Consider the following 22,479-nt stretch of genomic DNA (forward strand, 5'->3'; position numbering starts at 1 on the left):
CCAGCACTAAATTGCAGCTGTCTCTGGGGTGGAACTTGGCAGCTGTTTACACAGGGATCAAATGCAGCCACCTCTGGGGTACCTCCTCATTTGAGAGCCTGCCAGCGTTGAGTAAGGTCTTGTCCACACTGAATTACAGCAGTAAAATACCGCTATCATTATATCCGTATAACTCAGCAGCGGCGTTTCTGAGGCAATGCATCGAGACAGACTGGACGGAGGAGAAGGACTTGTAGAACCAACCCCACTTAGATGGGACTAACCTAGGAGAAGAAGAGATAGGATATCAGTAAAGCAACAGAAGCTAAACTGGGAAAGGGCCCGCGGCCTGGAATAAGAGTTAGACCGGTCTATAACTATAGTGGTATAATTATGCCGGTAAGGTTCCTCATGCAAACAAGCCCTGAGTCATCAATTACAGTGGGGCACGAGCCATAAAGCCAGCCTGTAAACTCCCCTACATTTCAGGGGGGTTGGGATCCAGTGTTTTTGCCCAATAGTGGACTTGAAGGGGGGAGGACTTTGAAGATGGGAAACAGGGACAGAGCAGGGATGCCACCAGCCAGAAATCACCCTGTGAGTCTGGTGCCAAAGCGAGGAATAAAACTCAGGAGTCCTGACTCCCAGTCCCCCCATTCTCCCCACTAGAGCCCACTCCCCTTTCAGAGCTGGGCAGAGAATCCAGAAGTCCCAGCTTCCTTAGTGTAACAAGCCGGAAATGCCTTACCTGGCTAAACCAGGCCAATTCTTCAACATCCTTCAAAGGAGCCCACAGGAGTCCACAAAAGGACACAGTTCCGTCCCGCTTTCCCTGGCTGGGCTAATTACCCCTAACGAGGGACATTAGCGCTAATCACCTATTTATAGCACATGTTGGAGCATTTATGGTGGCAATTGGGCCCAGATGGCTCATGACTTCAGCAGCCAGGGGATCAGGCCCATGATGCAAAGCGGTACTGTCCCCCGGCCTAGAGGCACCCCCTTCTCTGTTGTAACTTGCCCTGTAGTGGAGATGTGAAACATTCAAAGCATCCAGCCCAGTATCCGGCCCTGGGAGCGACCAGGTTCCGATTGTACTTGCAACACAGAGGCAGGTTCTCTGTTCTCCGGCACCCAGTCCAGCCATTCACCCCAGTAAAATGTTACCCAGGGAGCATTCTCCACTCGTTTCCAGACCCACTTGACCCTGGCCTCAGTGGCTATGCAAGATGTAGGGTGACAGAGAGCCAGCAAGGTAAATCGTGTCTAGCCCTGGTATTTGCCCTAGTTCAAAGAGAACCCAGGTGTCCTACTTCCCAGCTGCCCTGCTCTAACTACTACCCAGCCCTCTAACCCCTAAGCAACACTTAACCCTTCCCTCCTGGCCTCATTCCAGCTTGGCTAATTCCGTTTCTGCCTCCCTGAATTCCCTCCTGGCAGTTTCCACTGGAGACGCGACCCTTCCCCATTTGCTGTCCCGTGGGGTTTGCGGCGTGGCTGTTTTAAACAGCTGCCGTGTCCTGCCCCAGAGGCAGCTGCATCATCGTGACTGTTTCAGTGGTGGGTCTTGACTGTGACGCACTTTGGGAGGGGAGGCCCTGGAGGGGTGGTTCAGAGCTTACAGTCCGTCTGCAGGGCTCTGTTTGTCCTCTTGCCTTTGTTTCCTCCAGTGGGAATTCAGACCTTGCTGGCTTCTTAGTCTCTACAGCTGAAAAGCCAGCACGGAAATAGAAGATACCGGCCGGCCGCCGGGCTGAAAGCAGCTACCTTTATCTCTCAACGAGGAGGATAAATGGCAGGTCCTGATCAAAAGGAGGCCGCGACTGACAAAGAGCCGGCTGAATGGAGAGCTGCGTCTCTGGGGTCAGGGCTGGAACACACCGGCGACGCTAGGCTGCTGCCGCGGGGAGATAATCCTGGCAGCATGGAGAGGAGGCTGCGATGCGCGTTTATCAGCAGGACATTGCAACGAGAGCTGCCTCTTATCCTTGCTGTGAAAGCACTGTGGCAGAGATACAGCCAGCTGTTTCCTCCCCAGCAAAGGGCAGGGTGGCTGAGCAGGTCGCGGGCTCACCTGGGACTCAGGAAAGTGGGTGTCTCTTCCTGGCTTGGCCTGCTGGACGACCTCAGGCAGGTTGCAGCCACTTTCTGTGCCCTCAGTTTCCCCATCTGTAAAATGGGTGTAATGATCTGGCTCTACTGAGGAAAAGTGGTATGTGCGAGGTAGGTGTTAATAAACCCCAGGTGGGCTGAATTTACACTTCTTAAAGCCAAGGAGATGGTGGGGGGCGAGAGTGGTTTTAAGCCACCTTTCTGCTCCCCCAAAGCTGGCCCTGTACCAGCCCAGGGTGTAACTTACAGCAGCCTCAGGGCTGCTCTTAGTTATGCCAGCTGTGGATCGCATCCCAGATGGGGCCCCATCCCAGCATGCTCATCCCGGAAGGGGGAAGGGTAGCATAGAGCCAGCTTGTTGCCTCCCTACCCTAGGACTCTCCCTGTGTCAGGGCAGGATCCTGGGCAGCACAAAGCCTCTCACGTCCAAGGAATGAGCTCAGTGAGTTGCTGGCAGGACATGGGATGGACCCAGGAGTCCTGGCTCCCAGTATCCTACCGAGAAAGAAACCTACCCATAGCTAGAAAGGTCTGGGTGGAAAAATATTGGCTTGGCTGGTGAATCTACACACCCAGCATTGCTCCTCGGGCACCCAGCCACATCCACGGCAGGTGTAAATATCAGAAGAAGGTCCAATGAGCCACACTGCTTTACACCAGCTGGGGATCTCGCCCACTGACCCCAACAGAGAGATGCTGAGTTACATCAGCTGGGGATCCGACCCTTCGACCATAAGGGAGCATGGCGATCAGAACCCAGGGCAAAGCATTGCTCCCAGAGTGGTCGGCACCAGTTATGGGGGAAGCAAGAGATTCAACTTCCCACTCGGGATCACATCCTAGACAACGAGAGAGTTTATTGAACAAACAAAATAAGACAAGAGTCCCGTGGAGCCCGGCGCAGGCACCAGCTAAGCAAACGCTCCTGCATTCAGACACAGAAACCACTTGCCTCCCCTCGCCTTGCTGCTAAAGGGTGGGAAATACAAAAGGAACCGGAAGGAGACGGGAAGATTTTCATTCGTTCAACAAAGCGAGAGATTTCGACATGGGAATTCCTGTATCCAAAGGTCCCGCTAGCTCCCGATCCTGCTCAGACCTGCCACTCGCTGCCTGGAGCTCAGGTACCATCCCGGATAAGGCCGGGGGCAGTGAAATGGATGGTCAAATGGAGCTCTTGTTCCAGTTGAACTGGGGAAGGCCCGCTGCTGATGGAATACCGGCCACCATTCTCCACTGGCCTGAGCCTAGCTGAGGTGTTTAGACCTACACCCCGTGGGTTCAGGTCTTTACAGTTCTGATTGACTATCATTTGCTCAAGGGCTGCTGTGGAAAGCCCCGATTCCCTCTGCTTTAGCCAGGAAAAGCCGCCCAGCAATGCCAGCTCAGTGACAATGGTCCTGGCCAGACGCAGAGAGCAGGGGAGGAAGGTGTAGGGTCTCTCGGGCTGCTGAGACCACGGAGAGGAAAGGCATGTTTGGATACAGGCACGGACTCGCAATGGGGATGATAGGACACTGGGAGGCCAGTTCTTCCATGCTGCTCCGGGACAGGTGGCCATTGCTGCTGATGTTGGTCTAAAAGGAGGGCATGTGTTGGGAGCCCTCCTGGCTTTGGTTGGAGGAAGAGGTGGAGAAGGCGACGCTGGACTCTGGAAGAACAGAGCAAGGCAGAGTTGGAACAGCTGGTGGGCAGGGAGGGGAAGGGAGTGACACCTGTGAAATCCAGCAGGGCTGTCACACCCCAGCATACCAGGGGCCCAGCGTAGGCATCCATCTACACTGCACAGCTAACCCAGGCTCTTCCCCAGGGGTTAGCCAGAACCACTCCCATCCACACAGAAAAACCTCGGACCTGCACTTGGAGATGGGTTAGAACCCGGACTAGGTGGGTTAGAACCCGGACTAGCTGGCCCAGCTGGGGGTGGGTTAGAACCTGGACTAGCTGGCCCAGCTGGGGGTGGGTTAGAACCTGGACTAGCTGGCCCAGCTGGGGGTGGGTTAGAACCCGGACTAGCTGGCCCACCTGGGGGTGGGTTAGACCACGGACTAGCTGGCCTACCTGGGGGTGGGTTAGAACACGGACTAGCTGGCCCAGCTGGGGGTGGGTTAGAACCCGGACTAGCTGGCCCAGCTGGGGGTGGGTTAGAACCAGGCTGTGAGCTGGCTGGGGGGTGGGTTAGAACCGGGCTGTGAGCTGGCTGGGGGGTGGGTTAGAATCAGGCTGTGAGCTGGCTGGGGGTGTTGTAAAGCCCATGGGATGTCCCCATTAACAGTCTAACAATGGCTGGGGGGCGGCTGGATCGGCTGAGTTCTCCTAAGATGCCAACTGCAGGGGGCAATAGCTCACCTGTCTGAACAACAATGGCCTCTTCAACCCTTTGGATCAGTCGGGTGAAGCCGGCCCAAATCATGGGCCCCAAGACTTGGTGGAGGATATACAAGATGACAATGCTGGTGAGAATGGCCATGGAAATCTGGCGGGGAAAAGCAGGGGGGAGACGTACCGTTACCCCGTCTGTGGCTATGGAGAACTACGGCTCCTTTGAGAAAAAGGCAGGGCCGGTCTCTGAACTGCTGCCGTGGGACACCTGGGGAAACTTGTCCGGCTGGCACCTGGACAGCTCTGGGTGTACAGAATGGGGAGGAGGTGGAGTGTGGCTTGGGCTAGCAGGTAGGCCTGGGTTCTACCCCAGCTCTGGGAGGAGAGTAGTGGCTAGTGGCTATAGCAGCAGGGCGCATGGGCAGGGGTGCTGGGAGTCAGGACTCCCGAGTTCTATCCCAGCTCTGAGAAAGGAGTGGGGCCTAGTGGGTAGAGTGGGGGCGCTGGGCGTCAGGACTCCTGAGTTGTGTTCCCAGTGTGGCCCGGCAATGAGGTTTCTCCCACCTTGTGCTTCGGTCCTCATACCAGGCAGCCCCTCTGCAGTGACTAGTGCGTACAGGCTGTCACAGCCCCAAGCCATCGCCAGCCAAAGCTATGGGCCACCTTCTCAGTTGTGCCCTTCTGCGTTCCCTGACACTAGGGCCAGTGGGGTCCCCCAGGCTGGAAAGCCCCAGCCATGCTCCACCTGCTGGCTGGCCTCCCTACACCAGTCCCTGGAGAAGGCGTGACAATCTTGCTGGCTGGAGTGAGCAAGATCAGGGCCCCAGGTCCCCTTCTGTGTCCCCACCCCTGTACCTTCATGAAGGTGATTGCCCGGGAGGGGCTGAGCTGCAAGCCATGAATGTGGATCACAAACTCCAGGTCATAGTCACAGTAGGTGCTGTTGTCCACGGCCCTGCAGGGACGGACCTGAGGGCTCAGGGCATAGGAAGCCCCGTTGCCAGGGCAGCTGTCGTTCAAGCCGTGCACCCGTCTCGGGTGAGCGCCACCACCCCCGGGACAAGCAGCCTGGCGTCCCAAGGCCGGCCTCCACCCGCTGCGTCCCATTCCGTGCGGGGCGGTGTGGGTAGGCATCCCAGAGTCCCTTGTGCCGCCTCCGCAGCAGTGGCTTGCAAATGGGTTTGCAGGAGATCTTAAGAAGCCAGGGATGGCCAGGACATGGAAAGAGAGACTCCTGGCGGGGACTCAGAGTCAGGCTCTGGATACAGCACTGCGGGAGATCGGCAGGGGGACTTTTAACACTAGACTAGGGGGCCTGACTCTTGGTTACTCCATTCCTGGACTTGGGGCATGAGGCAAAGGTGGCTTTAAGCCCTGTTGTGCTCTCTGTATTACGGCGCTGTGCAGGGGCCTGCCCTCCAGTGTAAGTTAGAGCAGCCTCGAGGTTGCTCTAGTTTATCCTCCATGTTCCAAGACCCCGAGGAGCAGAGAACAGCTGCAGCTGAGGGTGATGTGGCCATGCCCACCCCTGACACACCTGCTGGGGAGGACTGGGGGAAAAGCCAGCTGAGGAAGCCCTTTGCGCAAAGGTGATCTCCAGGGGCCACTTTCACCCACTCCAAGGCCCCGTATCGTTGCCAGAGCAGCCCACGACGTCCCCTAGAAAGTGTGATTTGGAGCAGCCCTGAGGCTGCTCTGACTTGTTCCAGATGAGGTGCTGGTCCAGGAGATGGAGCCTGGGATGGACAGTGTGGCCTAGTGGATCAAGCTCTGGACTAGGACTCAGGAGAGCTGGGTGACCTTGGGCAAGTCGCTATGGGATCTGCAGAAGAGCCAGGGACTATTGTCGACAGACGCCAGGGTCGGCAACCCAGCATACACCGGTGCCGAATGCCCTTGGCTTTAAAGGGCCACGTGAGGCTCACCTGTTAGACACCTCCACCAAAAAGAAGTAATCCGGAGATGTCAGCTCTAAGGGAACCACATCGTAACAGGGGGAATTCTGCTCGCAGACCCACCTACAGGAGGGGAAAGACGCCGTGAGCATGGGCTCCGGATAGCCCTCCTGCCAGGAAGCCTTCAGTGTTGGTGATTACAACTCTTATCCCCTATGAATCCAGCACCTCCCCAAGCACAGTGCGGGGCATTTCAGCTGTTTGAGGCAGGGACTCTCTCTATGGTTACAGGTTTGCACAGCGCCCAGGGCAACGGAGCGCCAGCCTCCAGGCGCCCCTTCGGCCCAAGCAGGTAACCAACGTTTGGGGCTTTGCAGGGCTTTTTCGGTTAGGATAAGCTATCAGTGATACGAATCAGATCTATGTCTGGTTTATTGGCAACGGACCCCCACAAAGTCCTGACTCAAACAGCAGCAGGCAGTTTCTTGTTCTGAAATTCCCAAGTCTGCCCCTTCAGTGGGCTCTGTGCCCAAGAAACCCTGTCTCTCTGCTCCCTCCCAGGGTCACACTCACAGCTGCTTCCCCAGGCTCTCTCCTCCAACACAGAGGCTTCTGTCCTAGCCCTGGGCTGGAAACCAGGCAAACCTGTCTTCCCACACAGCTGAGCTCTGCCTTGGGCACTCCTTCCTTCTTTGTAGCTATCTCTACTGCACAAAGGGGCTTCATTGCTCCCGTCACTGAGCCCATGGGAGAGTGCTTTGCACAGATGCTGGCTTTAATGCGGTCTGTGATCGTCTTTGGATCAAAGCTCTACCCAATGGCACCTTTCAGATGAATAATGATAATGTACAGGGAATAAACCGCACTGGGAGTGACTGAAAAGAGAACAAGCAAGTCAAGTTCAGTCCCCGGTGGAGAATGGCAGGGAAGGGGCTGGAAATCTGCGTACCCACTCTGATATTTCCTTACTTGATCCCACCGTTGGTTTCGGAGAAGATATCGAAGCCTTCGGGATCAGTAAGGGGAGGTTTCGTGCGATTAGCCCTCATCCAGATCAGACTCTGCGGCGTGCTGGGGAGAGAAAGTGTCCGGAGTCACAGATCCATCTATTTTAAGGCCATTTCAACCTTTTTAAAGAAACCTTTTTTGGGCCTAAGTTTATAAAAGAATTCTCCACAAAAAGTCATTTCCACTCGAAAAAATCTGGAACATGACTGATGTGAAACTCTTTTCCCCAGTCAGAAGATTTGCTGAAACCTGGCTAGATGGAAGGGGAAAACGCCAGCTGTGAGAGGGGGGATCCTGGCTAATACACATACCCTTATCAGCCTTGCCCCGCTAGGAGGCCCTGGGGTACACAGCCATATTCTCATAAGCCTGCATCTGCTGCAGTTCAATCCCCCACCCAAGGAGGCAGTAGAGGGCAACCCAGCCAGGCCAGCCAAGGCAGCCCCAGCTCCTGGAAAGGTAGGAGAAGCAAAGTATGAGAAGTAACATCTGCAAGGGGCAGCAGGATCCCATCTCGGTCAGGATCTGTGCAGAGCCTGGCAACAAGTTCCACAGGTTGACTGTGCGTCAGGTGAAGAAAACCCTCCTTCAGTTTGTTACAAACCTGCTGCCTGGCCATTCCATTGGGTGACCCCTGGTTCGTACGTTCTGTGAAGGGGTAAAGAACTCTTCCCTAGTCCCTTTCCCCACACCAGCCATGATGTTAGAGACCTCCGTCGAGGGTAGCTGTGTCCTACCTGCCGTTTTTTGTGTTATAGTCGAGGATTTCGCTCGGGCTGTAGACGCGGATCCTGCTCTCCGAGTACGGCCCTCCTCCGATGATCCTCAGAATGTAGCTACCATCGGAACAAAGAACACGCTGCTGTGAAGACCAGCCCAATGGGCTCGGCAGTTAGAAACCCCCTCTAGGGGGCAAGTCCTCCTAGCCACATGGCCCAAACAGCTGGGTGGAAACCCTCCTCACCCCGCTCACCCCAGGCCTTCACGGCTGTTGCTACAACCCCAAAGGGCGAGACCAGTAGCTTTAGTGTAACTCCTACTGGGTCTTTGTCGCCCGCTAGTGACTCAGCATCTTTTACTGGCCCAACTTCTGCTGGTGAGAGAGACGTGCTTTGGAGTTTACCCGGCGCTTCTGAAGGGGCCTGAAGCAGAGTTCTGTGCAAGCCCGAAAGCTTGTCTCTTTCACTAGCAATAAAAGACACGACTTCACCCACCCGGTCTCCCAGCGCTGGGTGAGTTTTGCTAAAGCCAAGGGGGTAGCTTTGCCCAACCCTCACCTGCCCTTGAAAGGTCCCGAGTCCCCTGTCACCATGTCTTGGATCAAGAAGAAGGGGTAAAATACTGTGGGAAAAAGAAGAACATCAAAGCTCACAATTTTAACCGTGCACTTTGCCCCAAAAAGACCATGACACCCCCAGGGGTCGCCGCCTGGGGTCAGAGACCAGTATCAAATGGGCGAGACCATCCTGCCCGGCCCATAGGGCTAAGTGGAAGGGGATCCCAGCAAAATCCTGGCTGGGGGGAGGTGAGGGGGGGGGTGAGTTCTCGCTAGATCCCAGCTCGATGGGAATGGAAGGGGGGAATCCAGCTAGGTGGGAAGAGGGGGGAATCCCAGATGGATCCTGGCCAGTAAGGGGAAGAGAACCATTGGGCTAAGGGGAAGCTGCAGTGGCCTTGCTCCGTGGATGGCTCTGAGAACACAGAGATCAGCAGCCCACATGCGAGTCCAGCTCCACAACTCTAAGGCACCGGAACAGCCAAACTGAGGCTGATTTCTGGGCAGCTCGGGAAATCCAGAGTCGGGGCCTGGGATCACAACCAAGAACCGAGGCTCAGATCAGAATCGAGCCAGGATCTAGCCGGGATCCCCTCCCACCACCCCACCCCTGAATCTCCCAGACTCCAGCAGTGAAAGCCAGCAGCTGGTGCAGATGCAGAAGGGTCCAGCTAGGGTCCACGCCAGACAAGCTAAGTGGGGTTTTACAAGCAGGGTCCCGTTTGATCTGTCTCTGGACCTCAGCCAGGATCTGGTCCCCTGTGCGGACACCTTCATCTGCCTCTCCTTACCATTGTTAAAGGAGAAGCATGGCAATTCTGGGTTCTTGTGGGTGCAGTCAAAGTACCGCTTGTTCTGTTCGGTGGTGTACGTCAGGGTTCGGGTGATGTCAAAGGCCAGCCGCTTGCCTGGGGGGCAGCCAATTAAGATTGGCACCATGGCATAGCCCTGCAGGTGAGGGGAGGGGGGTGAGAAAAAGACACCCCTGTTCACTCTGCAGCTTGTAAGGTGCCCGGGTACCCCAGGGATGGTCATGGGGGGTCTAATGCATGCAGCCAAACGCTGGAATTCCAGTCTGCGGAATGCAACACAACTAATGCTCATGTCGGCTTATTAAGGTACCCCGCCCAAAACTGACCCATTCCCAGTGGCTACTGCCTGCTCCAATGGGGCAGAGTTAAGGGGGCCCTGAGGGGCATGAATCGTCACTTTTTGTATCCTGCTTTCCAGAGGCAAAAGTTTAGCCACTCCACATTTGGGAAGAGTGTGAGACAGCACTGGGCAACCCTAACTCCGTGTTAACTAAATTCTGGGGCAGATTAGATAAATAGATAGATTAGATAGACAGATGGGATGTATGAGGATAGACAGATCGGTAGATAGACAGATTAGATAGATAGATGGGATGTATGAGGATAGACAGATCGGTAGATAGACAGATTAGATAGATAGATGGGATGTATGAGGATAGACAGATCGATAGATAGATTAGATAGAGCAGGTGTATGGGGTTAGACAGATAGATTAGATCAGGGGTTGGCAATTTATGGCACGCGTGCCAAAGACGACACATGAGATGATTTTTAATGGCACACTGCTGCCTGCCGGGTCCCAGCCGCCAGCCCTGCTCAGCCCGCTGCCGAACCCAGGCCGGCAGTGGGCTGAGCAGGGCCGGGGTGCGACCCTGGCAGACAGCAGCATGCCATTACAAATCCTACCCACCCCGGCCCACTCTTTTCCATGCCCTCCCGACCACCCACCCCCCTAAGCGCGGGGGCAGGGTGAAGAAGCTTGGTCCTGCCGGCTGCTGCTGCAGGACAGGCAAGTTCCCCCTCCCCCGCCTCTTCCCCCAGTGTGCTGGGGTCCTGCCCCTCCTCCTCTCCCTCCCTGCTGCAGATTAGCTGGTGGCCCTTGCAAGGGAGGGGGAGAAGCGGAGCCAGAGCTCACTCGCTGCTCCAGGGAGGAGGCAGAGACGAGGTGGGGATGGGGCCTTGGGGAAGGGGGTTGGAATCAGGGCATATCCCCTCCAGCCCCCTGCCATGAGCCACTCTAGGCAGGGGGCTGGGAGCACCGCCAGGACCCTAGCCCACACACCCAGCCCTCTGCCCTGACTCCTACACCCCCCCACACACACCCCAGCCTCCTGCCCTGCACCCCCACACACCTCAGCCCTCTGCCCTGACCCCTGTACCCCCCACGACCCCAGCCCTGACTCCAGCACCCCCCCCACATACCCAGCCCCCCACGACCCCTGCCCTGACTCCAGCACTCCCCCACATACCCAGCCCCCCACACCCTATGCCTTGACTCCTGCACCCTCCTCACACACCCCCAGCCCCCTGCCCTGACTTCTGCACCCCCCACACATACCCAGCCTTCTGCCCTGACCCCTGCACCCCCACACATACCCAGCCCCCCATCCCATGCCCTGACTCTTGCACCCCCCTCACATGCCCCCAGCCCTCTGCCCTGACTCCTGCACCCTCCTCACACACCCCCAGCCCCCTGCCCTGACTCTTGCACCCCCCACATTCCCAACCCCACCCTGAACACCAAATAGGAGCTCATGCACCCCTCACACCAAATGGGAGCTGCCCAGGTAAGCACTCCACACCCAAACCTCCTGCCCCAACCCTGAGCCCTCTCCCTCATTCTAGCTCCTGGTCAGACCCTACACCCCAACCCTCAGCCGCTCCTTCACCCCCAGCCCTATGCTCAATGCACTCCCACCCTCAGCTCAGTGCAGAGAGAGAGGAAGAGAATGGGCTAGGACCAGGGAGAAGGTAGGTACCCACTCTATGTGGGCAGGGCCGGGATCCCAGACTGGCAGCAGGCTGAGCGGGGCCGGCAGCCTGGAGCCTGGCTGGCAGGAGCTGGCGGATGGAACCCAAGACTGGCAGCGGGCTGAGCGGCAGTGGGCTGAGCTGCTCAGCCCACTGCCAGTCTGGGGTCCCGGCCGCCGATCCCACTTAGCCTGCTGCCAGTCTGGGGTTCTGACTGCCGGCCCCTTGCCAGCTGGGGTCCCGGCCACAGGCCCCGCTCAGCCTGCTGCCGGCCTAGGTGAACAGAACCCCAGGCCGGCAGCGGGCTGAGCGGGCCGGTGGCTTAAGATCAGAATTTTAATTTAATTTTAAATGAAGCTTCTTAAACATTTTGAAGACCTTGTTTACTTTACATACAACAGTAATTTAGTTATATAATATACAAACTTATAGAGCGAGACCTTCTAAAAACATTTAAATGTATGACTGGCACGCAAAACCTTAAATGAAAGGGAATAAATGAAGACTCAGCACACCGCTTCTGAAAGGTTGCCCTGGGTTAGAAAGATAGATAGATAGATTAGATAGAAGGGATGTGTAGTGGGGTGGCTACCCTGCTCCTAAAATAGAAGGGGTTAAAAGCAGCCCTGGAGAGGGCTGTGGCTGGCTGACTGGGGAAGCAGCCGCAGCTGGGCCACGCCCCAATCAGGCCCCAACTGGCCTGTATCAAAAGGCTGGGAGCCAGGAGCCCAAGGAGTCTCTCTCCAGGCTGGGAGAGAGCAGGGCCTACCTGCCTGACAGGGTACTGAGGGTGGTACCATGCTGGGGAAGGAGCATGCTGTGTGGGGGTGCTCCACGCTGCCAACTCCCCAGGTTGTAGGCCCTGTTCCAAGGCTCATAGAGGTACTGGGAGGCAGAGGAAGGCAGCAGGTCCGAACCCCCTTGCCCATGATGAGTGGCCTTTACACCGCAGTCTGTCCCAGGGAGCGGGGGTTGGTGACTGGTTGATGACTGGCAGTAGCCCAGACTGAGGCAAGGTGGGGTTGGGGGTTCCCCAGGAAGGGGAAACCTAGAGGCAGAGTGTGGGGGTACTGCCAGGGGGCACAACCCCAGAGAAAGGGGCACTGGGGTTTGTGAGGAACATGGGGGCTGGAGCTGTGGCGGATCACCGGCCTGCAGAGGGCGCTCCATGCTGAAAAAGAGTTAATTCCCAATGAGCAGCAGGAGGTGCCGTAGGGGTGAGTCTGCTCCTTTACAGAATGTCTGGTGAGAGATAGACAGATAGATAGATGATTCAGGGTGTGTGGGGATAGAATAGACAGATAGATAGATTAGATGATATTATTGCTCCATTATCGCAAACAAAATGTTAATATAGTCTCATTAATTTGCCTTTCCTCACGGGTTCAGACCCAGTAGTTACCTGGAGTTTTGGGCCGGACACTGTGTACTGGTAACAGTTTGTTGCTGCATTCATAACCTGGAACGTTTAAATCAAAAATGAATTTCTGTTAGGACCAAACAAATGAAAAGTCCATCGTCAAGGCTCACTGGGCCATCCGGTCCTGTATCCCGCCCCCTTGTACCACAGGATCAGCTTATTGGCCCATGGAGTCTGGGATCCTGCCTCCTGCTGTGTTTGATCACATCACCAGCCCGTCTCGCCTGATATCCCAGTTGCTGCCCTGGCAGATCAGACCACAGAGCCAGCCCACTCCCAGCAATGTCCAATAATACTTGAGACTCCGGAGGAAAGTCTAGATAACATGACACATCTCCTTGCCCCAGGATGTCACTGAGGAGAAGAACTAAGCCAGACTGGCCGTTCATATGCATAACAAGGTCACTCAGAGCTATCATCGCTAATGCTAACAGAGATCAGAAAGAAGGGCTATTAAAATTTTTAATCCTATCGCCAGCAACAAGGGGTCAGCATGAGACCTAATGCGGGGGACAGATTATCCTGTGCCTGCTACTGCTGGCTTCTTACACCTTCCTCTGCTGCTGGCCGCTGCCAGAGACAGGATGTCATGAAGCAGGACCCTTCTGTAACAGTGTTATGACCGATGTGCCTGGCAAGGACTGACCTGACTAGGTATTGCTTCCTAGTGGGTGTAAAGGGGTTCCAAAGCAGCTGTTAGATCAGAGCTGGAGACACGGAGATGTTTGTGACACATGACTGTCTGGGGTGGGACCAGGGGGTCGTTAAAGGACTGGCTGAACACCACCCAGATCAATAGAGAAGAACCCCAGTGACTGAATACCTAGCAACCAGGACATCAGGCAGGTCGAACATGTGAACTCAGCAGGGATCTGGAGGAGGACAGTGGCCCAGGGGAGGACAGGAGGCTGGAATAAGAGAGGCGGGTGAGGGGCTCCCCCAGGGACTGACAGACAAAGGGACAGACTGAGAGGATGGTGAGTTGTGGCTTGGCCGGAATGGACTATATAGAATCATAGAAGATTAGGGTTGGAATAGACCTCAGGAGGTATCTAGTCCAACCTCCTGCTCAAAGCAGGACCAACACCAGCTAAATCATCCCAGCCAGGGCTTTGTCAAGCCAGGCCATAAAAAATTCTGCGACTGCGTAGACTGTCGGTCCTTCATCAGTTGAGACTGAGCCAATCACAACACGTCTTCCAATCTTCTCTCACCCTTGCCATCCTTCGCCACGCTTGTCCATATCTCCTTGTTAGGAAATCATCCCACCTCTTTGCAGGCCGACTGCGGGGCTGTTTCTGTTCTCGCGGATACCACTTGGCTATAGCTGTGGTCCATCTGTTGTTCCTGAATCAGGCCACATGTCCCACCCACCGCATTTTGCTGAGCCTGCTTTCAACAACAACGTCTCACGCTCCAGACTGCTGCCTAACTATTTCGTTGGGGATGTGATCACGGGGCGAAATGCCCAAAAATGTTCGTTCCATCGCCTTCTGTGTGACAGACAGTTGATGTTCTTCAATCTTTGTCAGCGACCATGTTTCGCTGCCATATAACATTGCTGGAAGCACGGTCAAGTTAAAAAGATTCACATGAGTTGTTTTACTGATCTTTCCTTGGAGGATGTCCTTGATGTCACTAAATGTGCATCATCCAGCTTTTTTTCTGCACGACAGTTTGCCTTTCTGATCGTGGCGCATGTTGACTTCTTGGCCCAAATAAACATATTTATCAACCTCTTGGATCCGCTCTCCTCCAAGAGTGATTTGGGTTCTTGGCAGATCATCTGATCTCATGTATTTCGCTTTCGACCGGTTCATTTTTAATCCGACTTGACTACTTTTCGTGTTCAGTTCTTTAAGCATTCTCTCAAGCTGGGCTGTATTTTCGGCTATCAGCACTATATCATCTGTGAACCTAAGATGGTTTAGCCGCTCGCCGTTGATATTAATCCCGCCTTTCAAGTCTGCTCGTCGAAAAACCAATTCAAGACAGGCTGTGAATAATTTTGGTGAAACTGTATCTCCTTATTTCACACCTTTCTCGATGGGGATTCGGAGGGGAGTATCGAACAGCGATATGTCCATGCTGCAGCCAGAGTTCACTTCCTTTATTAATGTGATATATTTCGCACTGATGCCCTGTTCTGAAAGAGCTTCAAGGATGGCGTTAGTCTTTACGCTGTCGAACACCTTCTCATAGTCCACGAAGGCAATGCACAAAGGGAACTTGTATTCCCTTGAATGCTCTAGTAGTTGGGTTAGAGTGAAAATGTGGTCTATCGTGCTGTAATTCCTTCGAAAGCCGGCCTACTCTCTAGGTTGCTGTTTATCCAGGTTTTGCGACAGTCGATTTGTTACTATTTTAGTAAACAACTTATAGATAAGCGAAAGCAGGCAGATTGGGCGATAGTTCTTTAGATTTTCTCGATCGCCTTTCTTATGCAGCAAGATGGTATTGGACTCTTTCCAACTGAATGGTATCTTCTGGATTTCCAGGTAGTGGTTGAACCTTTGGGCGAGAGTTTTCCGAAGTTCCTGACCTCCCGCCTTAAGCATTTCTGTAGTCAGACTGCCCTTGCCTGGAGCCTTCCCCTCTTTCATTTGGTGGACTGTGTGACAGACTTCGCTGATGAGAACCGGGAGTATGTGTTCATCGGTTTGTTAAAGTGATGGCATTGGAACATCTATACGGGATGCAAACAGCTCGGTATAGAAATCCCTGCAGATTGCCTCCATCTCTGTTCGATCAGTTACTGATTCTCTGTCCCTGTTCTTCAAAGCCGATAATGATGACCTGTACAATGCTAGTTCCCGTTTGCATTTTTTGAGACTCTTACGATCTTCAGCAGCCTTTAGGAGCTTTTTGGTTCGAAATTTCTTGAAGTCTTCCTTCAACCTCATTCGTATGAGCTTGCAGAGAAGGGAGTACTCAAGCCTGTCGCTGCCATATCTTTTCATTTTTCTCCTCTTCCCAATCAAGTCTTTGTATTCTCCGAGATTCTTCCGCTAGCTCTTCTTGGTCTTTCATGCTCAGCTGATTTCACACACTGTTTCAGTCTCTTACTGAAGTTCTCATAATCGTCGTCGCAGTTGTCCAGAAGGCTCCTAGAAATGTTTTTCTTCAGGATTGCCTCGTCAAAAGCTACCGGTTGGTGCTTTCTGTTTGCCATACATAGCGCATTTTTCTCCACCTTCACAGTGAACGTGAGTCTGGCTCTCAGGAGGCAATGATCGCTACCGATATTGAATGATGGCACTACTGAAATATCCTGCACAATGTGTCATCTATAAAAACCTCTAAGGAAAGAGATTCCACTACCTCCCTAAGTAACCCATTCCAGTGCTTCACCACCCTCTTAGTGAAACAGTGTTTCCTAATATCCAACCCAGACCTCCCTCACTGCAACTTGAGACCATTGCTCCTTGTTCTGTCATCTGCTACCACTGAGAACAGCCAAGCTCCATCCTCTTTGGAACCCCCCTTCAGGTAGTTGAAAGCTGCTATCAAATCCCCCCTCACTCTTCTCTTCTGCAGACTAAATAACCCCAGTTCCCTCAGCCTCTCCGCATAAGTCATGTGCCCCAGCCCCCTAACCATTTTCCTTGCCCTCCGCTGGACTCTCTCCAATTTGTCCACATCCTTTCTGTAGTGGGAAGCCCAAAACTGGACGCAATACTCCAGGTGTGGCCTCACCAGTGCCAAACAGAGGGGAATAATCACTTCCCTCGATCTGCTGGCAATGCTCCTACTAATGCAGCCCACTATGCCATTAGCCTTCTTGGCTATAAGGGCACACTTCTGACTCATATCCAGCTTCTCATCCACTGTAATCCCCAGGTCCTTTGCTGCAGAACTGCTGCTTAGCCAGCTGGCCCCCAGCCTGTAGCAGTGCATCTGAAACTTTGCTTCTCTGGAACCTAAGGACTTAACGGTGCTGGGTTCCAGGTGGCTAATGAACCCGGCTCTGCTTGGAACGGGCTGCCTGGCATCACTGTGAGCACCTGCTGAGGTGCACAGGTCCCTGCAGAGCACACGAGTCTCTGACCAGGAGTCTCTCAGTTGGACTTGCCGGCAGACCTCCCGGGGTGAGGCAGGAGCCCAGACGCTGTGTGGCCTACGCTGAAGGCAGAATGGGAAACTTTGGGGGTCTGGCCCACTGATGAGAGTCCTCTAAGGGACTGTTTAAAAGCTGGGGCACAGCACAGAGCCTGTGAAGCCATGATGCAGGCCTAGCTGGATCCTAGAAGGCAGCATGGCCTAGTAGAAAGAGCACTGGGCTGGCACCTAGAACTCCGGAACCTTGGGAGAAGTTTGTAAATGAACAGGATTGCACCATCGTCAATTTCTCCTTCTGCTGGAAACAAGCCACAAGCCCCCAGATTTTGGCTAACGGCTCAGGGCAGAAGGGGCACCAATGTCATGTCTCCATGTCTAAGTATCGAGGGCTAGGTTCTTATGTCACTTACACCAGTATCATCCATGGAAGTCAGTGGATTTACTCTGGATCAACAGCACTGGGAGAGCATTAACAAAGCCCTGTGGCAGTGGGGGTTCTGAGGGCAGCGTAAATCCGGAGCAATTCCAGTGACATCCGGCTCAATCTGGTGTCAGATCATAATCAGACCCCTTCGTTTGGAGAGCCAGCGAGCCAGTGTAAACCTATGTTATATAGCCGGATCTCACACAGATGATCTAAGGGTGAATTGCTCCTATACCAGGGCTGTCTCTCTGTTTCCCCTTGAATCCCATTGTCTGTATCATAAGAATGGCCATACTGGGTCAGACCAAAGGTCCATCAAGCCCAGTATCCTGTCCTCTGACAGTGGCCAATGGCAGGTGCCCCAGAGGGAATGAACATATAGGTTATCATCAAGTGACCCATGCCCTGTCACCCAAACCCAGCTTCTGGCAAGCAGAGGCTAGGGACACTATTCCTGCCAATCCAGGCTAATAGCCATTGATGGACCTATATTCCATGAATCTATCTAGCTCCCTTTTGAACCCCGTTATAGTACTGGCCTTCACAACACCCTCTGGCAAGGAGTTCCACAGGTTGACAATGTGTTGCATGTGTGAGGCTGGTGTGAGGCTATCTTGTGGACTTCCTCCGATGCTGGATCAAACCAGAACCCTCAGGGAGGAACTTGTTTCAGTGTGAGACCTGGGTTCTATCTGATCTCCAGACGAGGTGGTGAGGCAATCTCTGTCACTCGGCCTAATTTAACAAGCTAGTTAGGGAGGGACTTTGAATGGCCTCCTCTTATAGATTTGTCAGAAGCTTCTCTTTCCAGTTGTCAGCATGTTTGCTTTGAATCAGAGGGCCAGATCCTTGGGCTGGGCCATGCGGCGTGCAGAGCAGGGTGTGAGGAACAGGCAGGGAAGTCCTCTCCTCTGTCCTTCTGCTCTCCCCAATTCTACCACCAGCTGGTGCTCTGAGGCAGCTCTAGATTACGCTGGCTGCCCTCTGGTGCCCACAGCTCTGGCTCTCAGGCCTGACAGCTGAGAGCTCCCCTTCTGGGGGGCTCTCAGCGGCCGATATACAGCATCTGGCCCGATGTATCTTGCACTAACATACAGCACTGTCTTTATCTGGAGCTACTGGGCCAGGCCCCCAGCTGGTGTAAATCGATGCAGCTCCATTGCATACCCCCTAGCCGAAACAGTTTTGAGAACATCAATCCAGCTCGGAAATAATCCCATCTGCAGTGATCCACTGCTGTCTGGCCTGTGATCTGATGTGTCTCTCCCAGCCCCCCACTCCCTCACAACAAGAAAAAACTCTCCTAGATGCCTTGTTAACCCCTTTGGCAGATTTTCCCAGCACGGCATCCGTTACCAGCCAGGGACATGCCTAATGAAACTAGTTGTGCCGAGGAGCTAATAACATGGTGGCTCTGTCCTTGCTCCCGATTACCTTGCTGGGCGACAGGCCAGCCTTTTAGCCTACCTTTAAAGCCATTGAACTCCTCAGAAGGTTTGTCCCACTCAGCTCTTGTTTCGCATACAGTCCGGTGTCACTGATGGTCACCTGACGGGGAGAATTTGTAGGGTGCTGGTCAGGCTCTGTAACTGATGAAGAATGGGCCTGATCCAACTCTCTTTGGGCACTGGGAGACAGATTAGACTCCTGAATAAAGGTCGTGGGTTTATCAACATTTGGGGCCTTGCTTCTCTTGAAGCATAAAGGGGCCTTCAAGTGAGCAGGAACAATCTGAGAATCACCCCCCATGCAGGGCACCTTTACTGGCCGGCACAGAGCTGATATTTGGGGTCTGCACACTCCCTGCTCCCAGCCCCCAGTGTAGGGAACAGATCGGAGGCATGGATGGAGGGTACAGTTGGCACCTGTCCGGGTTCTCCCAGGATTGGCCCTTTTTTTGAGGTAGCTGTCCCAGATGAAAGGGTTTGGATGTCCTGGTTTTTTGTTTCTCAGGAGTGGCAACTCCTGTTCCCCAAGGCCAACAGGGGGCAGATTGGAATGTGGTCAGAGCACACTGTGCTGTGGCTATTCCCTGCCCCCCCGGGCTCACGGGGGGGGGATCAGGGCTGTGGCTGGAGCGCACTGTGCTGTGACTACCCCTGCTCCATAGGAGACAAAGCAGCCCTGAGGATGGGGCCCAGTGGAAGCATTTCGGCATTCCTCTGTCGTGGGCTGACCCAGGACTAATGTGCAAGGGGGTGCCTAGGCCTGGAAGAGCAGGGCTGGCTTCAGGTGAAGACTGAAGGACACTGGCAGAGCTCGGGGACTGTTTGCCTCAATGAGAACTGGATGGGAACAGGAATTTCAAGTTCACAGGAAGCTCCACAATTTCAACCTTTTTGCCATTCCTGAACGAAACCAAAAAAATTCAAAATTTCATTTTGATCTTAATGTTTCATTCCCATCGAATCAAAACGGTTCATTCCAATTTTGACATTTTATAATCTTTTTATTTAAATGAGGGTTTTTTAAACCGAAAGAATGAATTCCATTTTGACACGCCGCAAAAACCCAAAACTATGGAAATATTCGGTTCTGAAAATGTCGCAACAGGACGTTGAGATATTATTAAAATGCTTCATTCTGGGTGTCTCAAAATCGTGTATCGTGTTTTGGGTGTATCGTGTATGGGTGTATCGTGTTTTGGGTGTATCGTGTATGGGTGTATCGTGTTTTGATTTGGAGGGAAACGGCATTTTTCATCAAATAACCGTTTTGCTGAAAAGTTTGCAGCCAGAGTAAGTGTGTGTGCAGCCCAGGGCTTGATTGCACGCTCTATAAATCCTTAGGTGGGGAAGAAATTTCTGATGGCAGATGACTCTTTAATCTAGCAGAAGATGCCCAAGCAAGGGCCAGCATCTGGATACTAAAGTTTGCCAAAATCAGACTCGAAATAAGATGTGAATTTTCAACAGGGCAATCAACTGTTCGAACAACTTCCCCAGGATGTGGTGGATTCTCCATCACTGATGTTTTTAAATCAAGAATATCTTTTTAAATGCCTGTCTATATCTCAAACAGAAGTTATGGCCTTGCCTTGTTGCATTAATTACTGGGGGCGGGAGGCGTCTCTGGCTTGTGTTACACCGGAGGTCAGACCAGATGATCACAGTGGTACTTTCTGGCCTTTAAAATCTAGGCCTAGGACTGGCACAGTAGGATCTGCTACAGGTCAGGATGGAGGCGGTTTGAAGGGCTGCTTGCAATACACTTGAACGTTGCCAGTGATACCTACCCGAGTAGGTGAATCCATCCCAAAATTGAAAGACAGCTGGTGGGGAAATGCATAGAAACAGCTGCAAAACCAGAACCTTGGCACTATGGATCCTTCTAAAGTAGCCGGCCCCGTGTACTCACCGTATACAGTATGGAGCCCCAGCCGATCAGATAGTGCCGGTGGAGGTGTGAAACCACAAACTTCGGATGCGCTAAGACAATGGTGAGCCACACAAAATCAAGGGAGTTCTCTTCCAGCATTTCCCGCCCTGCAGGACGAGAGAAAAGCCTTGAATCACGCTAGCCATAAACAGATCCATTGGCAATCGGCTGCATTTGCACAGTGTCCTTTGACCTATAATGCAGTCACTGACACAGTTAAGAGAAGCTCCTCTGGGTAGACACGCATCAGCAATCTTCAAAGGCAAGGGCAGTGGGTGGCTTCCTACTACAGGAACCCTTTTGCTTGAAGGTTACAGGTTCAAATCTCACCCAGGTGGGTAGTGACAGAATCTTGTCACAAGCTATCCACTACCCTAAGTTGGAGATTTACTGTCCCTATCACAGCAATGACCACTTTGATTGGCACTAACTGGCCTCAACAGGGCGAGGATCAAACAGGCCAAAGATTTAATGCTTCTCTCCCGCTCAAGGTGGATCTCTCCAGGTCAAAGCAGATCTCCTTATAGAGGTCAATACGCTGCTGCCCAAACCGGACATGTGGGCTGAGAAAAGGCAACAGCCCCAACATCCTGCTCTCTTCACTAGACCTCACTTCTGTGACGAAGTGGGACTATTCTTAATGTTTCCTCTGAATAGTGTGGGGGTGCCTCAGTTTCCCCTAGGCAGTTCTTAAGTATCTAGGGGGTGGGGTAAGGGTGTATGATCATTGCAGAGCCCTAGAGGGCAGGTGTGTGCAGGAGTCTGGACACAGAGAATGGCCGACACCCTGTTTCCTGGCAACTGATGGCCTGGGCCCTTTCCCCCTGCAAGGTGAGAGCTAAAGGGTTGGAGAACAAAGGAATCAGGTGACCACCTGGCCCGGGAAAGGAACAAAGCCCAGAGGAGGAGGGGCTGGAGGGGAGTTTCAGTTTGGGGCTGGCTGGGACATGGAGTGAAGTGCAGACGTGGTTGTCTGGCTCACTGCCCCCCAGAATGGACCCAGCTGAGGGGTCCCGTTCTCTGCACCTGCAAGCTCTGTTTTAGACCATGTTCCTGTCGTCTAATAAACCTTCTGTTTTACTGGCTGGCTGAGAGTCACGTCTGACTGCGAAGTTGGGGTGCAGGACCCTCTGGCTTCCCCAGGAGCACCGCCTGAGCGGACTCGCTGTGGGAAGCGCACGGAGAGGCAGAGGATGCTGAATGCTCCGAGGTCAGACCCAGGAAGGTGGAAGCTGTGTGAGCTGTGTGTCCTGAAGACAGGCTGCTCACAGAAAGGCGACTACCCCAGAGTCCTGACTGACTTCATGGGGAGCAGTTCCAGAGCATCGCCCAGGGACTCCGTGACAACTGGTGGCAGCGGTGGGATCTACTGCACCCCGTGGATGGTGCTTCCTGCAGTAAGTGACTGGGGAGCAGTAACACGAAGGGGGATTGCCGAGGACCAGGCCTGCTGAAGGCTCAGAGAGGAGCGGTTTCGGGGGGCGGTTAACCCCTGGGAGTGTGTGACCAGTGAGAAGTACTGTGCAGTAATGGGGTCCCCCTGGGGACTGCAGTGAGCAGTCTCAGGGGCGGAGGAGTCTGCAGCTCGACCCTGGCAAAGAGGTGGTGACCTTGAGAAGGGCTGGCACACTAGGGGTTCTCCCTGGAAACCGTGGGGAGCTGAGAACACACGGGCCTGTGAGTCCACAACAACTTGGGAGGAGCGGAGTGATGGCCTGTCACCATCTCCTTAAGAAGGACATTGTAACCCTGTGCAGAAAGAGAGGGTTGAGCGTTGGAAAGTTCACCAAAGCAGAGTTAATCGTGCAGCTGGAGGAGGATGA

General features: G+C 53.7%; 1 protein-coding gene across 6 annotated transcripts in view; it reads right to left on the reverse strand.

The window, feature by feature from the left end:
- Positions 1 to 2,945: 2,945 nt before the first annotated feature.
- CATSPERG (catsper channel auxiliary subunit gamma) overlaps positions 2,946 to 22,479 on the reverse strand; it is a 47,388-nt gene continuing 27,854 nt past the window's right edge. For 4 of the 6 annotated variants that reach the window (XM_048832990.2, XM_048832988.2, XM_048832989.2 and 1 more), the window contains 11 exons: positions 20,636 to 20,763; positions 18,746 to 18,826; positions 12,778 to 12,834; positions 9,384 to 9,540; positions 8,594 to 8,657; positions 8,054 to 8,152; positions 7,278 to 7,379; positions 6,339 to 6,431; positions 5,269 to 5,368; positions 4,441 to 4,567; positions 2,946 to 3,742 (listed from right to left, as the gene is read on the reverse strand). In XM_048832990.2, the coding sequence (XP_048688947.2) occupies positions 3,669 to 3,742; positions 4,441 to 4,567; positions 5,269 to 5,368; positions 6,339 to 6,431; positions 7,278 to 7,379; positions 8,054 to 8,152; positions 8,594 to 8,657; positions 9,384 to 9,540; positions 12,778 to 12,834; positions 18,746 to 18,826; positions 20,636 to 20,763 (1,082 nt within the window). In that variant the 3' untranslated portion in view covers positions 2,946 to 3,668. Of the gene's footprint in view, positions 3,743 to 4,440; positions 4,568 to 5,268; positions 5,369 to 6,338; positions 6,432 to 7,257; positions 7,380 to 8,053; positions 8,153 to 8,593; positions 8,658 to 9,383; positions 9,541 to 12,777; positions 12,835 to 18,745; positions 18,827 to 20,635; positions 20,764 to 22,479 lie in introns of those variants that run through there. The other 2 variants (XR_007354159.2, XM_075122364.1) reach the window with 2 other exon arrangements.

This window comes from Caretta caretta, chromosome 23 (assembly GCF_965140235.1).
Source record: "Caretta caretta isolate rCarCar2 chromosome 23, rCarCar1.hap1, whole genome shotgun sequence".
Lineage (NCBI taxonomy): Eukaryota > Metazoa > Chordata > Testudines > Cheloniidae > Caretta > Caretta caretta.